We start from the raw sequence: 22,778 nt of genomic DNA, 5'->3' as shown, positions 1-22,778 counted from the left end.
TACCCAATAGAAGAGCGCACTTGTGTCGGTACAGAGGATCCCCGTGGTGTGTACGACACTCATGGGCTAGTTTCAGAGCGTGCGTGTACAGGAGCATGTACAGGAAGATAGGTGTTTTGTTATGATTATTTGCGGCAGCCTGTGGAAGCAGTCCCATTGGACATTTTATGGGTGTGCAAGTTAGTGTTATGTACATATGACGGGATGTCAAGCGGACGGCAGGCTGTTGTTCTTCTTCTGCATGGTTTCCGAGCATGCATACGCGAGCATGCATACGGTGGGACAGAGCGCTTGGTGCCAAGCATGTTAAGCGAACGTTGCGAAAGCTGTGCGACGTGTAACAGTCAAGGAAAGGTTGCGTCACAGATGTCACGGATACCGTTTTTGGTTAGATAACGGCACCACCGACGTGGTAAAGGAGTGCAGCGGGTAACACAAGCATATGTACAGCCTTACAGCCTTTCTATCCCTATCCTCCGGGGTATCAATCCCAATCCAGGCCCAAGGCAATCTCAATCCAACGGTAGCGTCTATCTCAATCCAACGGTACTACACTCTCAATCCAACGGTAACCCGATCTCAATCCACCTCGGTCTCAATCTCAATCCCTCCACAGTCAATCTCAATCCCCCCGTCAGTCTATCTCAATCCCCGGTTGATCTATCCCAATCCTGGCGACCACCCTACCAACTCAATCCAACCGTACTTGCCATCCCTCCTATTGGTTCAAAATCAGGGGCCCCCTGGCTTGCAGCTTCGCACCCTTGCAGAGCAGTGGTTTGCCAATAATCAACATGCCGAATCTTCCTTTATATTGTCGTCCGTCATCTTGCAGTTCGTTCTGTCGTTCGTGCCTTTCCGTTGTGCTTTTATGTACCCAGCTGGCTGCGTGCGGCTGGTGGCGATTCATCATCACCAGTTCTATCTGGTGGCCATGCAAAGCCTGTATGTGCAAGAGCTGGTGCACATCTCAGAATATTCTGTAATCATGATAAAAAGGGTTCAGGTGGCAAACCCTGAGACTTTTCCGCTTACATCGCCGTAGTGTGGGTGTGACCAGCCCAAAAGCGAGAGTAACCACCGATTCCAAAACTGCTCGACGCCAGGATAGGAATAGGGGGGTTACATACCTCAACCCAGCCACCCAGCTTGCCACCCAGCTAGAGGTACTCTTCCATCTTGGGATGTGACAAAACAGGTCTATCTAGCACTTACCAATCGGGCGCAGGTAACCCGCAGAACGGTACATATATGGCCTCCATACCCAGCCGAGAATACGGGATAGCTGGGAGTTGAGGTAGTGGGTGGCTGGTAGGGTTTTCCATAGTTAGATCACGTCAGCCTCTGCAAACAACTAATATCTAACGGTGAGATACGGCAATCACCGGTTACGAATCTCTACCTTATTGACGTATGTACGATGACGAGGCGGGACGTTATGCCCGTTGTAACGCCCACATACAGTACGAAAGACAGCAGCAGCACCATTCGTACACTTCGTTACATGCATGATAACAACGAATACGCGTGGAGGTACCCGCACGCAGCCGCAGCAGGAGGAAGGAAAGGAAACGATAGAATAATCTTGTCCACATATGTACAGCAAACCGCAACCGCTCCAAACAATTTATTGAAAGAACACAAGGCCAGCGACCGGCAAACTAAATTGAGCAATGTCACTAGCTAGTACGATAGAATACGAATAATGGTTGGCATGGAAATAATCGGCAGCCGAAACCGACAAATTGCATCGCATAAAGCTGCTCGCCGTACATACTAACCCTGTTAGGAGTTTATTGGTGATATGCAGCGGACGCACGCATAGACACATAGCTTTTGGCTGTAACAAGCAAGAAGGGACACAAAATAGGGATAATAACAAAGATTTCCAAGCCTGGGGAGGACCATAAATAAGATTGCCACGCAATGTCGCTCACACACGTTATGTGTATGTACATACACACACACACACACACACACACACGCACGCACACGCACACGCACACGCACACGCACACGCACACGCACACGCACACGCACACACACACCCCTATGCATACCTATCAAATAGGGTATCTACTCATACTGCTGTAAATACTGAATGCAAGCATTCAACGGCTCCTGTACTCCCGAATATATGTACGTGTAGGATCCGTTGACGACATTATTGTTCTATTTGCATGCCATCGGGACCGGAATGGCATGGCTGATATTTATTGGAAAGAAAGAAAAGAAAGGAATGCCGAGCTTTGTCGGGAAAAGAATTGTATATACGTGGGCCCCCCCCCCCCAAAACCACAATCCGATTATTCCATTCATCATGACTCGCATATCACTGCATGTACATTAAATGGTCTGTTCAGTTCCTGCTTTTTACGCCAATGAAATGGTGACCGTTTGGGCGCCCGCGTTCTTGGGGAAGTCCATCACTCCGGAAAACACTCGGCCATCAAGCTCAAGCGTGTAGTTGTACTTGCCGTAAAAGCCATTGATGGTTGCTTGGCCGTTGGGTAAGACCACGTTGGAGAGGGCCACGTTCGTACGCCAGCGGTTGTTCCACATGTCACCTGTGTTAGTTAACATTTATTTGGTTTTATTCGGTTGGATGGGGCGGCATGGGGTCAGAATCGATATCGAGATGTGCACAATTGGACATGCGAATCCTGACGATGCGAAACAATGCAGTCAAAAGCTTGCTTCAGCAACTGCATGCAATTTCAATTCAGTTCTGGAAAAAACAGAAAAAGAAACTGAAACATATAACTCACCAACGGCAAGCGCAGAGGCCTTGGGGGTGCCATCTAGGCGATAAATGCCGCCGTTGGTAATCCAGTTCGAACCGTCCCAAAAGTTCCACATCATAATGCCCTTGATGTACGGCACCGAGAACCAGAACGGCACGTATTCCTCGTACAACGCCGCATGCTCCGCATCTGTGCCCTCCCACACAGGGTTGCCGCTCGAGGCCCAAGAAGTCCAAAAATTAAACTCCGTAATGACAATGTCGAGACCCAGGCCCGCAAGTGCCTCCAGCCTCGTACGCATGTAAGCGGTGCTCGGCCGGTTGGTTAAGGGGACGTAGGCCTGCGAGGTCCAATTAGACAGAGGCAGGGTACGTAGGGTACGTAGGGTACGAAGGGTACGAAGGGTACGAAGGGTACGAAGGGTACGAAGGGTACGAAGGGTACGAAGGGTACGTAGGGTACGTAGGGTACGTAGGGTACGTAGGGTACGAAGGGTACGTAGGGTACGTAGGGTACGAAGGGTACGAAGGGTACGTAGGGTACGTAGGGTACGAAGGGTACGTAGGGTACGTAGGGTACGAAGGGTACGAAGGGTACGAAGGGTACGAAGGGACAAGACGTGGGTGATGGGGTGCGGCAGGCGACGGATGAATGGACAGAAGGCAACGCGGGAGCGCCGCAGAAGCCGCGAACGAAGCCAGGTAATAAGCGGCGGGGTCCCCCAAACGATGGGCGGATTTCTAGGACGGGGAGGAAGGGACAAAATTGCTTGCATGGTCGCATATGGCAAGTTGGGGCTAGGATGTGCCATGTGGGCTTGGTGGGATACGGACTTACGCAAGTACGTGGTAGCTACACGCGGCAAAAGATGCAAATGATGGATTAACTGATGACTACTTTGGACATGGGCACTGTGTGATGAATCCGCTGATGTCCGAATTACTAGTTGCTTGTACAGTCTCAAGTCGGGACCCGGACTAGGCGGCCAGGCCAGGCTGTACGGCACATAAGGTTTTGCAGGTGGGTGAGGAGCAAAACGCTGTATTACGAATACCGTGCACGTCAGCCGAGATGATGATGTGGGCAGAGGATTCCATTCCCTCACACTTGTGTGCGAGTTGAGCGGTCTGCGCCCTTGACCCTTTCAGATCACCTCGGGAACCTAAAACCTAAAACCTAAAACCTAAAACTTAAAACCTAAAGCCCTAGGTGGCACTCACCCATGGTGCACATCCCACACGTGCTCACACGCACCTGGACTCCGATGCAGTTGATGGGGACACCTTGTTGCAACATGCCGGACACGTACGTGATCATCGCCTGCATGTATGTACGTATGTATGTGTGTACGCAGGAGAGGTTTTGGGGGTGACTGTACATGGTGGACACCAAACGTCAGCGCAACGACATCGACACACGAGCGGGATTCTAGGGCGTCAGAGACATCAAGTGAAACACACACACACACACACACACACACACATCTGCACATCTGCACATCAGGTAGTTGGCGCACAGGCCCAGGTTGATCCCGCACTCTAGGTGCCGCGTAATTACACAGCACACGAACATGAAGAAGAATCCATGCCGCAGACCTCAACCCCCCGACCAACAACATCCACCATCTCACCGCTTTAGGGGCCTACTCCCACACAGAAAAAATTACATCATTCACGGCACAGGTCACACCCACCTGCCAGTCATCCCCAGTAATGAGTCCATAGTCGTTCAAACACAACCGAGCAGTCGGATCAGCCTCATGGGCCCAACGGAAACCGTCGTACAAAATGGCCGGCCACATGCCCGGGCAGTTCTCCACAAAGTCGCGGTCGTGAACTGCGGTCGTGAAACGTGGCCCGATGGATGTGGATAGACAGACATAAGGACAGACAAACGGATAACAAAACAGATAGAGACGGTGATGACCGGGGTGAGGGCCGAACCTAACGCGTGTTTGGAAGAACACCCGTCTCATGCGTCCACCCATCACAGCGTGCCAAGGGGCTGCAGTACAGTTGCAGTACAGTGCGGTGAAGTGCAGTGTAATTGCAAGTATGCATGCGTACATGCAATTGGATGCATCAGCCATACATACAAGCAGGGGGTCGCTGGTGAAGCTATACCACCCTGTAACAACATAAATACAAGCAATACACGCTCCGTCAAGCTGTAAAACACACACGCACGCACGCGCGCATCATGGTGGCACTTACTAATCTCATTGAAGACGTCGTACGAGTTGAACTTGCCCCTGCAAGTTCAGCAACAAGCAAACAAGTAAACATACGCACGAACAGAAGGTACAAACGGGTTAAGGCTCAAACGTTTCGCGACGGCACGGCAAGACGCTCGACCGCTGGTGGGAACTGGGAGCCGGGGTACTTCGGACGAGGACAGAGAGGGCGGGTGTGAGAAGACATACATACCGCATCATCCGCATGAACCACCGAAGGATGACTGGAGGAGAAACACAAAAGCCTCGTCGTTTCATCATCTGTTGCTGAGCCATTTCAGCAGCGGCAGCCGTCTACACAAACCGGACACCGACGCGCATTCCGCGCTGACTCGCATTCCACGTCGCCACTACTACACTTCTACACGACTTACTTGAAGTTCGTGACCTCCCGCCTGATGCGTGTCTCCAAATAGGTGCGGTAGGCATCACACCCATCTAGACGAGACCAGTGGTCGCCAAAGCTCGGGCTCGGAATGAGCCACTGAGGGGGTTAGGGGTGGGGAGAAAGGGGGGAATGGAGAAAGGGATATGGAAAGGGAGATAACCAAAACTCAAGGGAACACAATGGCCTGACATACATTGGCGCAAATTACAATCCCAAAGGCGAACCCCGTCGCGACACACGCACATACATACGCCTCGACACGACATACATACACACACGACCCCCGGCCAGTTCCCCTCCCGGCCATCCGTCATCGCGCACCTCCAAAGTGTGACCCCGTGCCATCACGAAGTCATTGTCAGCCGCAAACTGCACGTGGTCGGACATCAGTTTGCCGTACCGATAGGCCGTGTTGTTCTTAGAGGGCTCCACAGACTGTCAGAAGATGCATGAGCGCGCGCGTGTGTGTGTGTGTTTCATGCGCGTGTCCCCAGGGTGCGAAAGGGAGCGGGAAAACCAAGCGGGAAGAGGCAGGGTGAGTGAGGTCAGCAGTTTGGAGTATCGCACAGGCAAGGCATGGCCCGGGAAGATGGGGAAATAATGTTGGTGAAGGAGCTGGTGAAAGGAGACCATCAGGCGACCACAACAATAACCAACCTGTTGCTTAGTTAGTTAGCTACTTTGTTACACGTGGGTATTGCGCGTATCGCGCGTAATGGACATTTGGCTGACATCAAATGCCCACTCAGGCTCCCCTTCACTCCCTCCAACCCCGCCACCGCCCCCCAACGCCCCTCCTCAGCACTTCCTCACCGGCCACTTGAACGACCACTCCGGGACGAGGGCGTTGAAGTGGTACTTGGCCCTCTCTAGATACCAGCTCCGCTTCTCCGTAGGGACACTCTCCCACTCCATCGCCGTTCCAAATGGGAAGTCGTGGCGAGCCAGGCGAACTTCCAATCGAGTCACAGGCTGCTTTGAAGTAAATTGTACGGGAATAATACGGGTTAAAAATGGGGTTGGTAACGTGTGTGATACGGGATGTTACGATTCTGTTAGCTAGTGTGCACATACATGGAGTGAGGAGGTCTCATGGGGTACATAGCGCCCAGAGTCAGCAGCCACATACGCACCCATTGAGCCAATGAGAGTCAAGTGAAGTGCACAGGTATACGTTGAGCGTGCATACATGCATTCATGCATTCACGCATTCATGCACGCATGCATTCATGCATTCATGCACGCATACACTTCCCCCCACCCATAAACTATCATTACCAACACCACCCAGCTCCCCACAGACCGACCCACGTACCTGAGTTATGGGCTGGCCGGTGGTACCGTTTACAAAGTTAAACGTGAGATTGCCCTTGCGGTGTGCGTTGATCCGGTCGGCAATGGCCGCTGAGCTCACATAAGTCACCTCTTCCGGGTTATAGTTCGACCTTTAGACAGGGGGCATGGCAGGTGGGGACGGGGGAGGGTTCGGGTTATAGGGCCCCACTTAGACAAGGTGGAAAGTCGGGTTATGAGGTAACAGGCAGCGGAGACGGGGGTAGATGCACGAAACGACAGGAAGATGATCTTACTAAAGGAAATTCGCAAAGGGCAAATTGTGAGGGTGATGCCAGGTCTTGAGCTACCTGGTAAAGATGTAGGTTAGCTAGCGTTTAACATGTACGATAGGGAAGCAGGGCAAAGAGGAAAGCGAAGGAAGAGCGAGACAACAACCAACCAACAAAACCAGAATAAACAGACCAATCAACCAACCAACCGAGGCCAACTGTCAACCGACCTGGCCGTGAAGGTGAAGTCGTCCACGTACACAGTTCCAACGAAGCGACCCAAATCCAAAGTGAAGAACGCGCTCGTGTTGCGACTGGGGCGGAAGTCCATCACACACACCTGGCTCCAAACCGGAGTCACCTGCATACTGGAAGGGGGGTTCGGGATTCGGGTTTTATATGCCGGGTCGTTGGGTCGGGGTTCAAGGGGGTATTGGGGTGCGTCTGCCGGGTTGGGGTGGGTTGTAGCGACTGTGTGATATGCTGCTGGCAGACGGTGTGTGAGCCAGGCTCAGTGAGCTGGGCTTTGGCGCACCTGCCACCACCTCCTCCTCCTCCCCCCCCTCCTCCTCCTCACACGCAAATCCCTCTCAACCCCCCACTTGAAATGGACTACCCGCAAGGCCCACAAAGGCCGATAAAGTCCCACATGGGGTCATCGCCGGGGTGTGTGTGCTGGCACCAGATCACCGGGTGGCAACACCGCACCCTGTCAAGCCATCGTCCGATCACCGCCGGTGCCAGCATCCAAGCCCAACCACATACCCCACATGCACAATTCCACCGGTCCGCCCATCCACCTATTCGCCCGCGCCCAGGCCGTCCACATTTCCTGTTATCCCGGTAACCTTACGCACCAGTGCTTGTCCCGATGAAAACATGGCATACGTGCCTTCCTCCAGCATCACAAACGGCACGTGGTTGCCAGCACTCAGTCCCCCAGGGGTACGTAGCCAGACGCAGCCCGTGTACATGAAGCTAGTGTTGATGGCGAACCGGGGAGATTGTAGCTGAATGTCCCACCGCTCCACTGACGGTACCTGTATTACGAATGAGAAATATGAAAAACCAAATCTAAATGCTTAGAGTCACAAAGCAAACGGCCGCCGAATCGCCACATCCTTTCATGTTGCACCGCAATAATATTCACCACCTCACCTGTACGGCAATCTCGACACCGTTGCTTCCCGTACGCATTGCCGCCGAGCTCGAGAAGTTAAACGAGGCCGTAGACGTATTCTTCTTGCTGCCAATCCAGTTAGCTTGGCCAGACTCGTACGACGTCGAGTACGGCGCCGTCAGGGGCCCGTTAGTGGCAGGAATGCTAATGCCGCCGCTGCTCCTCCTGCAACCATAACAAACAAACCAGCGTTCATCGCTCGACATCGCCGCCCATCCCAGCACAAAGCCATGAGACATACTTTCTTTTTGGATCCACATCTGGTCTGATTGCCCTTGCCTATACCTGTACCTAATGCCGTACTTCTGTTCACACCTGCATTGGTATCTGCACGAGACCCCAAAGCCTTACCCGTCTTACCCGTTCCTGCATCCCAACCGTGTGCTCTACTTGCGCTCGTCACGCACCCGTTAATGGCGGTGAAGTCATCCAGGTGATAGATGCCCGTGTTGGTGCCCAGATCAATCGTCACGTACACAGTCGCATTGATGGAAATCAGCACGTCCGCTAGGCACACCTGGGCCCAGCTCGTGGTAACCTGCGACCCACCAAATAGTTCACGTGCAGCGAATCCACGTGCAACCCAAATCAGCAAAAGGAAGCATACATACACACGTACAAGCCTGGTAGGTGGACAGCTTCTATACCCGGCGTATGGCCCAGAAGCCACCCAATCTGCAACACTCAAATATACCTGGACCGCATGCGCGTGTCTGGAACGAACGCATCGGAGAATGTACAGCAACCAGGGAGAAAAATTTATGATACCACCTAAGCCAAAATAGAAATAAAGTGCCAGTGGAGCAGAAATAATTCCTATTTGTCAACAAAACATGTCTGCACTTGCATGTGCAGCAGGCAGCTGCACGAACCTACTCGCGTCCCTCCGTTCCTTTCTTTTCCCCTTTCCTTCCCTTTCCTCATTAGATCCATTACACCGTCCACACAACCGCACACGAACAGGGTAGCAGCTTGCATGGATAGTTTCCTGACTGTAACGGAATTGAATTCTCTCACCGTTGCTTGCGCCCATCCAAGCCCGTCGTATGTTTCCGTCTTCAGCAGGCTCATGGACATCTTGCCGCTACCCGTCATCAGGGGGACCGTTGCGGCCCGTAGCCACACACAGACCGTGTAGCGCTGACCGCTGGACACGTTGAAGCGCGGACTCTGAAGCTGAACATGCCAGCCCTGGTCGGAAGGCACCTGCAACAGGCGCAGCGTCGTACGGGTACACACACAAATACACACGTAGAAACACGTACGGCATTGCATTTTTGTACTTCCTCTTTGTGTTTATTAAAACGCACGTACGGGCATGCATACATGCGCAGTAAAAGCCCAATTTCCACGAAAACCGCCGACACATGTCATCGAATGGCTGGGTATCATGTCCCTATTACAACCGCATCATCGCCATCGCAGCAATACGTCCAAAACAGGGTCCTAAAGGTCCTAATGTGGGAAAACATGCCTGAGTCACTACATTATACATTAAGGTACGTACAAGGCACACTGCCGTACACCGCATGCTACACAGTCCAAGCATGTGGATGTTACCCACCTGCACATTGACTTCGACGCCCTTGCTTCCCGTGTACGCGGCCGCTGAGCTTGCAAAGTCAAACGTGGCCTGGGGGCAGGGACAGGCCCAGTTGCGAACTAGTGTCGACCAGGACTGCTGACCCGCCTCGAACGAGGTGTTGATCAGAACCAGGGAGTCGCCGGGGGGAGCGGCAATCGGGGATGGCGACGGAGGCGGTGACGGTGACGGCATCGCCCTGTTGATCAGGTGTCAAGGTGCAAGGGTGCAAAGGTCAACGTTTTTTCCAGTAATGATCCGTATCCCAGCTTGGCTGCCGTGAGCCCCGTAGCAGCAATATCTTAATACCGACGGCGGGCTGCTTCAGGACGATTCTGGACGATCTACAACGCACATGATGTAATGCAAGCAAACCGGAAAATGGTTTCACGGGACATCTACCCGCCCGATGTGGGTCGTCCTCAGAGGCCCTGCCACAGTCCCCGTGTCAGGGACTGGCAGTCCCCGTGGACCAAAACCTGCGGTCTAGCAATCTGTACACTGATCCCGATCTAGTTATCGGCCCGCTGCACCCGACCCGTCCTGTGTCCCCGTCGTCCTCGTCCCCTTGCCCAGCCATGCACCCGCCGCAAGCCTTGTTTGCATCGCTAAGGCCGAGACTCTCTACGGATGCCCCGTCCTCCCAGATCTAGGTGGATCCATTCCGATCCAACCCAGATCAAATCCGATCGAGGCCGTCGAAACCGGTTCCTTACCCGGTGGTTACATTCATGTCGTCGACAAACACGGAGCCCGTGTTGAGTCCGAAGTCCAGCGTATAGTACGTCACTGCACTGACATTCAGGACGATGTTCCTCATGCATAGCTGGGTCCAATTTGTGCCAACCTGAATTATGAAGCAAACAGCGGGTACGTGCGTTTTCATTATATCAATTGAAATCATTGTTGGCTCGGGAACAGCGCGTCAGGTCAGCACGTTGCGCTCACGTTTGTCCCCGCCCAGCCGAGCGTCTCGTAGGTGTTCGTCGTCAAGAGGCTGAAGGATACGGTTCCTGCACCGCCCAGGGTTGCAGCGGCCCGCAGCCAGACGCAAGCGGTGTATACATTTCCGGCCGTCATGTTGAACTGCGGCGACCTGGCTTGGACATGCCATCCTTGGTCGGACGGTACCTGAATGCCCGACAGCGAGTTATTCTTATAATTGGATTATATTCCTGGAATATATCGCTTGCGTTGGAAGCTGGAGCACAACAAGGAAGCACAACAGTAATGGCGAGCAGAAACTGAAAACCAGCTACACAAACGTCCCCTCTTCTCCACGGACATGAACTACATAGGAAAGCCTAGTTTATTTAATTACATGACGAAGGTATTGGAGTGCTACATGTTCAGTATTGCCATTTTGGCAAGTTGAAGCAACGAAGCTTTGTCAGGCCCTGTGACGACCAACATACCGTGATGGAAACCTGAAGGCCAGCAGCACCAGAGAGCTTGGCAGTAGGACTAGAGAAATTGAGCGTGGCCTCAGGGCAAGGACATGCCCAGTTGCGGACGAGAACGCCCCAGCCATCCTGCCCGGTTTCAAACGAAGTGAAGTAAGGCGCAATTAGCTGAGCAGCCGAGACGCTAACATAGGAAGCTATTAAAGCTACTACAATAACAGGAGGCATCCGGCCTCTGGCCATGTTGCCGATACTGAAAAAGAAAATCGCAGCGAATTGTAAATGAAGTACAGTCATAAGGGTTACCGCCGCACAAAGCTTTTTATTCTGTTTATGAATCATTTGTTGTTCAACTGGCCTGTGGACGGCATGCAAGCTAACTTCCAGTCGGCTGCGGTACGGCACGCTGTGCGTAGCAGGCCCAGAAACCCAACTTCAGTCGCCGGACAGCACAGTAGTGGTTTAAAAAACAATCTATGGTGCCACTGACTCTCAGGGTACAGACGTTGCGGCCCAGGAACGGCTAAACGAAGAACCGTGGCGTCGCCAACCGACGGGCTCACGGCGTCATCGCTCGTGGGCATGTGATGGCGTAACTTGTGAAAATTTACAGCATTGCCCTTGGGACATTAGTCTTATAGCATTGCTCCGCATCAACTTAGTAACTTTGCGAGCGTGGCGATAATGACTAAGACCATACCTCTTTCCATACCTCAGCACTTTCTCAAAAACAAACACATAGGAAGAGTATTTTTATAATCGGCATAATGTAGAGCTCCGAAAGCCATGCTGGATTAGGGTGCCCAAGATGCTGACAAATACACTGAGTTGACACTGGAACACGAACGCGTGAGAGCCAGGGCGCTGCCGCTGCGGCTTCACTGGTAGCCGCCCCGTTTTAATCTCATAACTACATAAGGATACAACTGAAACACGATTATTAATGTAACAAGGTCTTTATAGCATCCCCAACCGGCGGCCATGCTGACACTCAGCCAAGGAAAGGGCAACAGTGACGATCACGAGCGGGGAGCGGGGAGCGAGACACAAAAATTAGGCGCCAGGGTCCTCGACGGGATATTCACCCGATCGTGCTTGCACGTCACAGCAGCAGCAGCTCGACGCAAGTAGTTGGCCGCAAGTCAACGTGGGAAAAGGCCAGAAGGTCCACGCGGGGAGCGCTCGGCGATAAGTGTCTCTGATCACAACTAAAGTTACGACAAGCTTACTCTCTGCATGTGCCCGAATCCTCCAGCCAATCTGAACAAGAGAAATGCCAAGGCTAGACTGCATAAGAGATTACCGACACAGAAAGCCCCCCGGTAGCGGGTGAAACTTGCTGCAGCCAGTTTATTTCGTTTAGCGAGGTTCAATTTTACTCCAAACAAACGAGTGATGTTCGGAGTCAGGCTAGTTAATCGTTCGTTAAACCAAACCGCGAGCGCTGGGGACCCGGACAATTACATCCCCGAAACCTTATAAACTTAAATTTGGCCATCAAGACGAATGACAAGACTGGGGGCGAATTTGAGTCAAAACAGGGTGCGAAACAAGGCAGTCCGCTGTCAACTGAGTTGTTTGGACTTTTCCTTGAAACTCTTGCGGATGTCATTGATATGCATGACGGTATTAACACCAGGGCACGGCCGAAGGATGCAGTGAAGGTTGGAAATGAGCGAGTGTCCATCCTCCTCTATGCTCTTCTATGCTGATGACGTTAGTCTTCTGCCAACGACACCAGAGCGCATGGCGGAGCTGCTCAAAATCGTGGACATGTGACGATTTGGGGATGCGGACAAATGTGTTGAAATATGAACGCCTCGTCTCTACGAGCGACAGCGACACAAGGAGTGCTGTTCAAGCATCGGGTAATGAGCTGATGCTAGTTGGTGAGGCCGTACCGGCTAAGGAGGGTGCGCGAAATCTGGGTTTAGTGTATGGACCGGAACGACCGTTTCGTGCCTACTGCCAGGAGTTGTACGACACAGCTAGGGCAGCTATGTTCGTGCTGAGTACGATAATGGATAAGTTAAACTTGTTCGCTCCAGATGTCAGGATGAGCTGTTTTGATACGCAGGTACGACCAATACTGCTGTATGGGTGTCAAGTGTGGCTGAAGTCTTGGACTAGCTCAGGAGAGCGGAGTGATGCGAGTAGCCTTGCGGAGGGGCCCTTTGAGGCATGTCTGAAGGATGGTGCAGCGCAGCTCCAGGTATCGTTCATGCGGCATATCGCCCATTGTGGGCGCTGCCAGACCAGCGCACCGCCTCCTGTTCGCTGAATTGTCATGTCAACCTCTAACAGCTCTTGAAGGTACTCATCTCCGGCAGTAGCAGCAGCAGCAGCAGCAGGACCACGATGTCTCCTCATGTTGAATGCAGGCCCAGGTTCATGCGGACAGGCAGTGAGAAACAAGCGGGGAGGGCGTATGAGTGGGCAAGTCAGCGTGTGATGCATCAATTACGGGATCACGGCATACCAAGTGCGCAATTCTACCCCGACGGTACGACACAGTACGGCAGTCGTGCACAGTACAACAAGCGGTACATCAACGACCCACGAGGCTGAAACCGTAATGCCGTACACTGACCATGGGGTACTTCCTCTGATGCATGGCTGCAGTATCCTGACCAAGCCAAGGCCGAGTGAGGAGCGCCAAAAAGGGGAAACAAGGGGACAGGATGTTGGTCACGGATTGCGAATCGAAAACACCAATGCCATGCAAACATGGCCCAGGTATACAGGAATACATATTACGATATCTTGCTTGGCAGGCGGCCGGCAGTTGTGACCTGGATTTGCTGCACGCTAGAGTCCTTTCCGAAAGCCTTTGATACGATGGCTGTCCCTGCCGCTTCTGCCGCTTCTGCTGCCAGCCGCCAGCTAAACATGATAGCACGAGAATGCCCGACACAGCATGGCACAAAACACCACGTGCTTCGCACGACGGTACGACAGACGGGATGGACATTTTGATACCCCTGCGATCCCAAACCTACCGTACACGTGTCTGGGGGACGCTAAAGTCATCGCCCTCCATTCGCCGACGAAACCCGCCACGGAAATGGCACCGGTAATGCACCGCACTTAGGCTTGTCCGAGCCCGCGCTGTGCAATGGGAAAAGGGGGGATCAGGGGCATAAGCAGGACGGTCAGACCGATAACCTCGAAAGTTGAAATAGGGCACATGTCGTGCAGCGGTAACACACACACACACACGTTTGTGTCAGTCCGTTTTCGTTGAGGGCCTTATAGTGATTATTCGCTCTATGCAATATGCGGGGACTGACCGCGATGCAAGGTTTGAATAATTCCAATTCAGACACCAGAATCTCTGTCCAAATTATGTCGCTGCCAAGTTAACCAGGAGAAAACATTTGATACCTTAACTTTTAAGCTTTCTCCTGCCTACCCTAATTGGTCCGTGCCATTTTAATTATGAATACTTAACAAAGCTTTGGTCCATGTTATAAATTATCTTCGCACGACGCTTTTAGGTGCAGACGTCGATTCCGGCACGCAGCATAAGCGCGGCACCGGAGATGTCCAAGCAGCGCAACTTACGAAAAAAGGCTCTGTCAGAGGAGCCCGAGAGCGGCCCAGATGGCGAGGGCGAGGTGGAATACCAGAGGTAAGAGTCCCGGAATTGACTCAACCGCAGTCGTGCTTTACTCAAATGGGTCCTCTTCAAATCGAAATCCATGCGCTATGTACACATGCTGTGGTAGATGTCGCTACGAGTAGCACACGCAATCCTGGGGGAAAAGGGATCCCAACGGCTGACGCTCATTGGCGAGTTCCTGCCGGAACAGCCTCCATGACCTGGTCTCCTCCCGAGGTTGGCGAGTCCCATTGGCTGGCTACCAGGGGCTTAGAGGGAAACATAACCTCCAACTCCTCGAATTGTTGGCGTGCGGGTGAACCATGTAGCCTCTATGCGCCAGGTCCCCAAGCGCCCCAACATCCTTCCAGGTCCTCTACTGCCCTCCCTTACTCACACTTTCCCGCTTTCCCGCCATCTTGACCAGGCCGCCCGGGCAGCACAGCACAATAAGGACCCTCTACCTGGCCGATCGATGTTGCCGCAACGCCTTTTGCCCTGTCCGTCACCACTATCTCAGTCCCACTGTTAGCTGCACTTACCGCCTGTGCACTGTTTCCCGTGCAGCGCCCGGCCAGCCGCGGCCAGCCGGTCAGAATCCCCTTCCTCCTGCATATACAGGACCCAAACCGATTTCCCTCCCTCCTCATGGTATCCCGCCCTACCCTCCTTTGTCCTGCCACGCGCTTCCCTGCTCCTGCCCTGCCCTGCCCGGCTCAGGGACAAGATGACCGAGACCCGGCTCATGCAGCAGCTTCGGAAGAGGGCAGCAGGTGCCAGTGCTGGGGCATTGGCCATGGGGCTGGCGGGGCCAGGGATAGGGCCCAACAGCGGCGGTGGCGGGGGTGGGGTCCGTGCTGGCTCAACAGAGCCCCAGTCCGCAGCAGATGAAGGACCTTCCGATGCCGGGGGCACGGCGCCCGTCATGGATACCTACGTCAAGGCCAAGTCCATAGCGACGCAGCAGGACGAGGATGCGCACATGTGGGTGGCTTAAAGGAGGCGATGTGCCCGAGTGACGCGGGCGTGTGGCGCACTCGCCCTCAGCACACGCACATCCCGACGGAACCTGGCCCAGCCATACACTGATTTATGCATTCGTGTTATGTATTTTATACATATTTTAGAGAGCGTAACGCAAGACTGTGCCTGGGTTGAGGAACGAGAGAGTTGTTTACTCGTCAAGAGGCCCCAAGATCTTTTCCAGCATTTCCCTCTTCTCTCCCACGCTCTATCCGTTTACACTGGTGTTTGCTTCATGCGCCAGGTTTTCGTCTTACCCCTCTCCCACGCACAGAGCGGGGGTCCCCTCAGGCCTGGTGATTCCCCTGCCCCCACTCCCCTTTGCTCTTTGCACACCCCATCCATCTCTCCGTCCCCTAAACTACCTACATAGCCCTATCCTTAGCATATACACATGTACATCCACGCGTACACACAGATTCGCACAGTAGTAGCAATCCCGACAACCATCCTTCATCCCCAAGATAGTGTCTGTCCTATGCAACCGACACATTCTCACGCGCACGCACACGCGCACGCGCGCTCTACCACCCCATTTCCGACCCCGTCACGACACGTCCCCCTAGCACAGGGAAGCAGCATCACTTGTGATGTGCCGTACAGGCCATGTGAGTGCCGGATGATGCTGATGCAACTTGATTGACCTGCGCACATCAGCTGAGAACGTGATGTGATCTGACGTGATGTGATGTGATGCGATTTTGCCCTGTCCTGCCTAGCAATGGTACCCACAGCAATGGTACTGCTTTTCACCCGTGTAACTGCAGTCTTTTGGCTCTCCTCACTGCCTTAGCTGTTATCGCCGCCATCTGCTATCTTCTATGTTGCTTCGCAACAACAGGCAAAAGTACATAGAGGAGCAGTTGGCGGTGCGACTGGGGAAGACGGCCGCGCAAGTGTCCGAAGATGAGGAGCTGGACCCGGAAGCAAAGAAGAGAAAGGTGATCAAGGGCGCGGATGAGGGGAGATCGGGGTATTGATGTGCGTGTCTGTGTATTGATGTGCATACATGCGTATGTATCTATCTATGTATGTATATGTGTGTGTTTTCAGGTGCATTTCAATGCTAGGAAAGACAAGCAGACCGGGACGGGACCGGGGCGGGACGTGGATATGCGGGCGAGGGGAGGACGTGATCCGGTGGTGGAAAAGCCATGGGGCATTCGGAAGGGGGAATCCTAAGAAGGGACCAATTGCGGCTTGTGGAGGGATGCCCTTGCTTTCCTCCGGCCGCAGAGAAGCCTTTTCGCCTCTTTTATAATTCAATTGTTAAGACCAGCAAAACGCCGGACCTTTCCTCCCGGGTCCCCTATTGCTGCTGCTACCACTCTCTGGTGTATGAGTGTCGGTCACATTCCAACACCAATCCCCATCTCCGCACGAAGCAACCCAGGTAATAACTGCCCCAAACTGAAACCCAAAAAACTATAACTTCCGTCTGCTCTCAGATTGAGGCGGAGCTGTACGCTGTGCCTGCCGACTTCAAGAATACTCTGGAGCAGGAGGTTGTGCTGCCCGGTCTAGTGTCCACTCTATCGGAGGTGCCGCTGTCTGCCCGGGACAAGTTGGCCAGCATCGAGGCAACGGAGGCGCTCAAGCGGAAGCTGCTGGCGAAAGTGGGCGGGAGGTGAGAACCTTGGGGTTGGGGTAGGGTTAGGAGGAGGTGGAAAGGGGGGAATCTTAGGCAGAGAGGTGGGAGGGGTGGGGAACAGGGGGGAGGAGGAGGACGACGAGGGGATCGATGTCAGTGGGGTACTAGTTGAGTTCGATTGAGTTGAGGCTGCACCGCCTGCATCCGGGGGACTCCGAAGGTCTAGAGGAAGAGTGGGTGGGGACCAGGTCTGGTTTCTCCTTTTCGTGAACCCTGGATCGAATCCTCGAACCTTCTTTTGCGGATCAGCCTATTCACGCAGACCGGGTTGGTCTTAGCGTTGCTCCCAGCGGCTCCCCCGCCCGTGTGCCGCACAGCCCGATCCCCCCCTTGACCCACATGAGCTCCCACACGGGGCGTGCTGCTCGGCCGCCCCGTGTGTGTGTGCGTGTGCGTGTGCGTGTGTATGCGTGTTAAGGAGCTGAGCCACAAGTAGGAGGTGGCGAGGGCGGCACACCGCCAATACTATTGAAAAAAGTGGTTCGGCAGAGTGGAAGACATTCTTGGATTTGGGGCGGATGTGTGTGTGCGCGCGCGCGTGTGTGTGTGTGTGTGTGTGTGTGTGCAATATAGATCTGTTGTCTGTCGTGCAGTTTTGTGTCCCAACTGCAGCCTATCCGAAACCTTCTTTGATGCTGTTTCGCATCATCATCATCAGAAAGGGCACATACCGCCTACCTCAAGACGGAATGGGGAAAGCAGAACGTGGGGTGCTGCTGATGCGATGCAAGGGGCTCCTTTCTACATATATACTATGCGCAGGAGCATGTGTGTTATACTATCCGGACCCTTCCTCGCCATACGCCAACAACTGATTTTTTGCATTCTGCAAATATGGCTTCCACCACCCATCCTTCCTACCCTTCCCTTGCCCGATACCACACCGCAGCACGCTGATCCTGGAAGAGGAGGAGGAGGCCCGAGTCCATGACGCAGCACGCATCCGCCGGGGCCAGTTCGTGAAGCAGTTTGGTCCGGTCCCCCCTAAGCGGCATCTCACCCCAGAGCAGATGGAGGCGGAGGCGCGGAAACGCAAGGTCATCAGCGACCGGCATCCCTGGGTACCCTCGGCCTCCCGGAACAAAGGAGCTGCAGTAGCAGCGGGAAGAGGTGGAGGCGGAGGGCCTGCGGGTCAGCAACGGAAGTAGTAGTGTATGCGTGCGTGCATGGCTGTCTGGATTCATGGACAGGGCGGTAACTGCCGTTCGTGTGTTCGTGGGGAGGCTGGTGCTGGAAGGTTTTGGATGCCAGGAGGGCCAGGAGGACTGAGCAATTTTGCTTCCGTGAAAACGTCAGGCGAACATGACCTAGGCATGTGTGTTGCCCCTTGCTTTTACCTGTTGCCTTTCCGCATTGGTGTGTGTTGAGAAACACACCAATGCGGACAAGTCGTCGAGAGGCGTCCTTGGTTGTCCATTTTGCCGTGTGATCTGGACATGACTGGCTGCTATTCCCGGTGACGGTTAATTCCTTGACTTGCGCTTTGGCGGTGTGAGAATAAGCAGTGTGGGGGGGGCGTCATTTTGGAGCTTGACGTCGTGTGTTCTGAATTGGCCGTCGACCTGGTTCATTCATAGCTTTGCGGGCTCGCTGGTTCTTCGGCATAGGGTTGAGCTTTTGGCTGTGTCGTGGGTGTGTGCATGAAAGTGTTGCATGATGCACCTGATAGGGGGGCGTGGCGCTTGCCAAATGAAGCTGACTTATCCTGAAGCCCTGACACAGATAGAGCACTGTTCTCCCAAGCCCCGATTCAGTCAGGCATGATGCCGGATGTTATCCGACGGTGGCTATTCGTTACACTGCATAGATGCCGCTTACATCAGTAGAGATGCGACATCCCCGCGTGTCAAGGCAATCAATGAGAAAAGGGGAGATGAGCAATGGGCTGGACTGGGGCAAGGTAGGGTTGGAAATGGGGTTAGGTGTGGCAGGGAGGATGACCTAGGGACGATACTACCTGGCTGCACGGATACTAAGCAAGAAGTATGGTAGCTACAAACGCAGGGCATTAGTCGAGGTATGTCGGTAACAGTAACAGGTGTGCGGTAATAGGCAGCAAAGCCAGCACAGCGGGGCCATGCCGCCCTCTCCCTTTTCCCCCTTCGCCTAGAATAACACTTTCACACTAACTCGCACAGTCACACAGCGCATGGCATCCACTCAAGCATCAGTTGTTGTGCCCTTTCTGCCTTGCCTCTCCCATTCGATCTTACACGGTCAACGAACTTCCAACCGTTATTTCAACTGAAACGGATTTCTTCAACCCGCTTGCTTGCTGTTGCGCGTGGACCAGATCCGTCCGACGCCACGAGCACCCCGGACCCGCCACGGCAATGGGTCTTCACCTCTACAGAGCACATCCCCCGGGCAGTGGAATACAGGACAACGGCCCCAGGGTGAGCCGATCCCCGCGGGGCTCGACACCAGATACAACCCCCACGGGGTGATGAAAAATGATAGCACCTTATCTATGCACAGCACATCATCGTCTGCCACCGGCACCAGAACTGCCTTCGCCGCAAGGACTGCCATAGTCTTCACCTCTGCCACCGGGGGACCTTCCTTTTGCAACACCACCGTGTCGCTGCCGTACGTATGTTTGCAAGTTGTTCGCCGTACGCACGTGCCAGCAGTGGCAGCTCTCGAAGGCGCTTACCTTCGGTACTTCCAGCGCCAGCAGCAGCAGCAGCAGCCCCAGCAAGACCGCGGTGTGTCCTCATCTTGCAGACCCAGGTTCATGTGGCAGATGACGAGGTGCAAGCAAGGAGGACGCGTGTGTTCGGACACGTCAGCGTGTGACGTGTCTATTGCCGTGCCACGGCGTGCAACTATGCCACGACGGTACGACACCTAGAGTAGACTTGCGCAATATATACAAAGGATTAGATTCATGACCCATAACACGGACACCGAAAACGCCGTACACTTACATGGGGTATCTCCTCTGGTGGCCACAGCGCCCCGACGGCAACACTTCTCACCAAGGCAAGGCCGAGAGAGGCGAACCAAGGGGGAAAACACGGGGACAGGACATGGGCCACGGACTGCATCCCCCAAACATCCGTGAAGTACAAGCATGACGCAGGCATGCACACACGGCCGCCTGCCATCCATTCTACAAACTTAGCGTAGAATGGTTGGCAGGCCGCCAGGCAGCGCGAAGCTAGATTTCCTGCACGTTAAAACAACTCCTACTAAAGTTCTTGCTCCGCTGTTGCTTCTAATGCTGCTTCTGTTGGTGCTGCTGTTGCTGCTTCTGGTGCTGCTGCCACCGCCAACCGCCTCCCAACCATAATTGCTCCGTGCTCACAAACTCACATGGATGGCCAAACATCTTCAGTAAACCCTCCGGCATATCAACTCGCTATAAGTTCCCAAGCCTTGTCAGCCACGCGCCGGCCCAGTTAAACGTGTTTCCCGCCCTCGCTTGTCCTTAAGGCAACACGCTCCTCCCAACCGTAAGCCGCTTCTGTGAGGTCCATGCACCATTTGGGCGTAGGCCGATCGCAGGGATCCCGGCCCTGAATCTGTTTCCGTTTTCCCTCCCCTTCACTGTCCTGGGCACCGCTTTCCTTACGGGAATCAGAGTTAGCGGACCGCTGTCTTCACAGCAAGTCGCCGTTGTTGAGATATCACATATATGCCGTAACTTAAGGGGCATGCCTTGCCTTGTGCTGAGTGGGTCAGTTAAGCATATTTACAGTGCTGCTACTTAGAAGGTAGACGCAGGGGGAGTGATGGGTTGGCGCGGGGCATGCATGGTGTGGCGTGGAACTGCTGCGGTGCTGAGCTTATAGCCCGACACTGGCATGGATGGCCTGGGGATGCCAGCAAGGCCACATCATACCCAAAGCCCGAAGTCCACTCCTTGCAGAAGCCCTGTCCCAAAGGGATGGCGACGGAAGGAGCCGTGAATTGACGGGGCGCTCCTTACATCAAAATTCACAATAACCATATCTATCATCGCCACCAACATCTTTATCTTCAATGGTATTCATGTAGATGAAAATCCGGTCGCTGCCTACGTCAACAAGGAATGCAAGTGACAGCCAGTTAGCTGCCTTTTTTGAGACCTCGTTTCCTGAAGACCTGACAGGAAAAGATTATAATATGTCATATCACAACCTCAGTGACCTTGTGATGCTGAAACGAACCAGGCGGCTGATGGACCGCGAGCCCAATTAAAAATTTAAATGTGCAAGGAACAAACATCTTATGACGTCAATTTTCATGCTCTGTGTGCTGACAAGCGAGCTCGTACGGTGTGGTTCCAGACGCGCAGCACACATCGCATTATCACCTTTGCTGTTTCCATGTTCGCGATGCACGTGCAACATATTCATAGTGATAAACGTATTTTGTTAATGCATGAATTTTAGAGTCCAAGCACTACTAGGTTCACATGGAGCAGCCAAGGTGCGTGGGATGCCTTTCCTAAACCAGCCAAAAAACTGTGACGTTGTATTTACACCTTTGAAAATCCAGGAATTCGCCAAGGCTTCGCGCTGAGGCCTCCAAAGCGGAGGATACTGGAAACTTGAACGATGATCTTAACTTTATGGTACGATGCATCTATTTTTGTATATTTTTTTACGTGTCCAAGTTAGGCTTTTCGATTTAATGCGCCGACCAGGAGGCTCAAGTTAGGGCCGCCAAAACAAAATCATGTTAAGCGAGCGTTAAGACATGAGCGAGGACGGATGTCTCGATCTTTTACGGTCTACGGTCACATATTGTTTGGGATGCGCTCTTCCTCGACGCCGTGGTCAGTCCTGATGATTAATCGTGCCCAGCAGGCCCGCCGTGCGTGGGTACAGCAGGTCCTGCATGCCCAGCATGCGGTTAAAAAACGGATCATGTAGAACGTGCTATCAGCTCCCTCATCTGCTTTGCCCCACAACAATTTTCACTCCATCATTATTATATTGAGCCCGCGCACGCTGCAGCAGGCACAACCACTGGCTTGTAAGTCATTATTTTAACATTACAAGGCCTCCTACCGCCGCCTTCACCCATTTAGGCAACCCACAGTGCAGGTGGCGACTCCGCCATCCAGCAGCCTGCATGCATGCATCCTTGCAATAACTCTACCCGGCCCATCAGGGTACATGCATACACCTGTATCCCCCTACATATGCATATGCGGTTCATATGCGCAGAACTCCCTAATGCCAGGAGCTACCTACTGGGTGGAGATGGCGAAGGGCTCCCAAGCGAATAGGGAGTGCCTTTTCCAGGTACCCTAAAACCCTAAAACCCTACTACTATTAGGGTGTAGGTTTTCCCTGGAGGTACCGGTATGTATGCCCCAGCACATCTTACTGTAGCTCTGTATGTGTTCCTGTGGTATCACCACCGCCATTTAATTGTATGGTCGTGGTGGTGAGAGTTACCGATCCGTGATTAAA

The 22,778-nt window shown here is 53.5% G+C and overlaps 2 protein-coding genes across 2 annotated transcripts; one reads left to right on the top strand and one right to left on the bottom strand.

Annotated features, from left to right (window-relative positions):
- Positions 1–2,373: 2,373 nt before the first annotated feature.
- On the bottom strand, positions 2,374–10,772 carry VOLCADRAFT_94058 (uncharacterized protein; the record flags this gene model as incomplete). The annotated part of the gene is made up of 16 exons (XM_002953227.1): positions 2,374–2,567; positions 2,769–3,084; positions 3,999–4,064; positions 4,438–4,580; positions 4,958–4,995; positions 5,352–5,461; positions 5,687–5,800; positions 6,179–6,337; positions 6,681–6,810; positions 7,161–7,291; positions 8,089–8,275; positions 8,518–8,648; positions 9,128–9,316; positions 9,675–9,891; positions 10,409–10,539; positions 10,641–10,772. 16 exons carry the CDS (start codon positions 10,770–10,772, stop codon positions 2,374–2,376), a joined length of 2,388 nt encoding a protein of 795 aa, XP_002953273.1.
- Positions 10,773–13,822: 3,050 nt separating this feature from the next.
- VOLCADRAFT_105874 (uncharacterized protein) lies at positions 13,823–20,224 on the top strand (the record flags this gene model as incomplete). The annotated part of the gene is made up of 10 exons (XM_002953310.1): positions 13,823–14,044; positions 14,593–14,726; positions 15,264–15,287; positions 15,417–15,680; positions 16,561–16,660; positions 17,168–17,346; positions 18,260–18,480; positions 19,178–19,270; positions 19,664–19,766; positions 19,876–20,224. 10 exons carry the CDS (start codon positions 13,823–13,825, stop codon positions 20,222–20,224), a joined length of 1,689 nt encoding a protein of 562 aa, XP_002953356.1.
- Positions 20,225–22,778: the final 2,554 nt, after the last annotated feature.

The sequence above is a fragment of the Volvox carteri genome, assembly GCF_000143455.1.
Source record: "Volvox carteri f. nagariensis unplaced genomic scaffold VOLCAscaffold_35, whole genome shotgun sequence".
Taxonomy (NCBI): Eukaryota; Viridiplantae; Chlorophyta; class Chlorophyceae; order Chlamydomonadales; family Volvocaceae; genus Volvox; species Volvox carteri.
The sequence above is the reverse complement of the archived record's forward strand: the minus strand, read 5'-3'. Positions and strand labels throughout refer to the sequence as shown.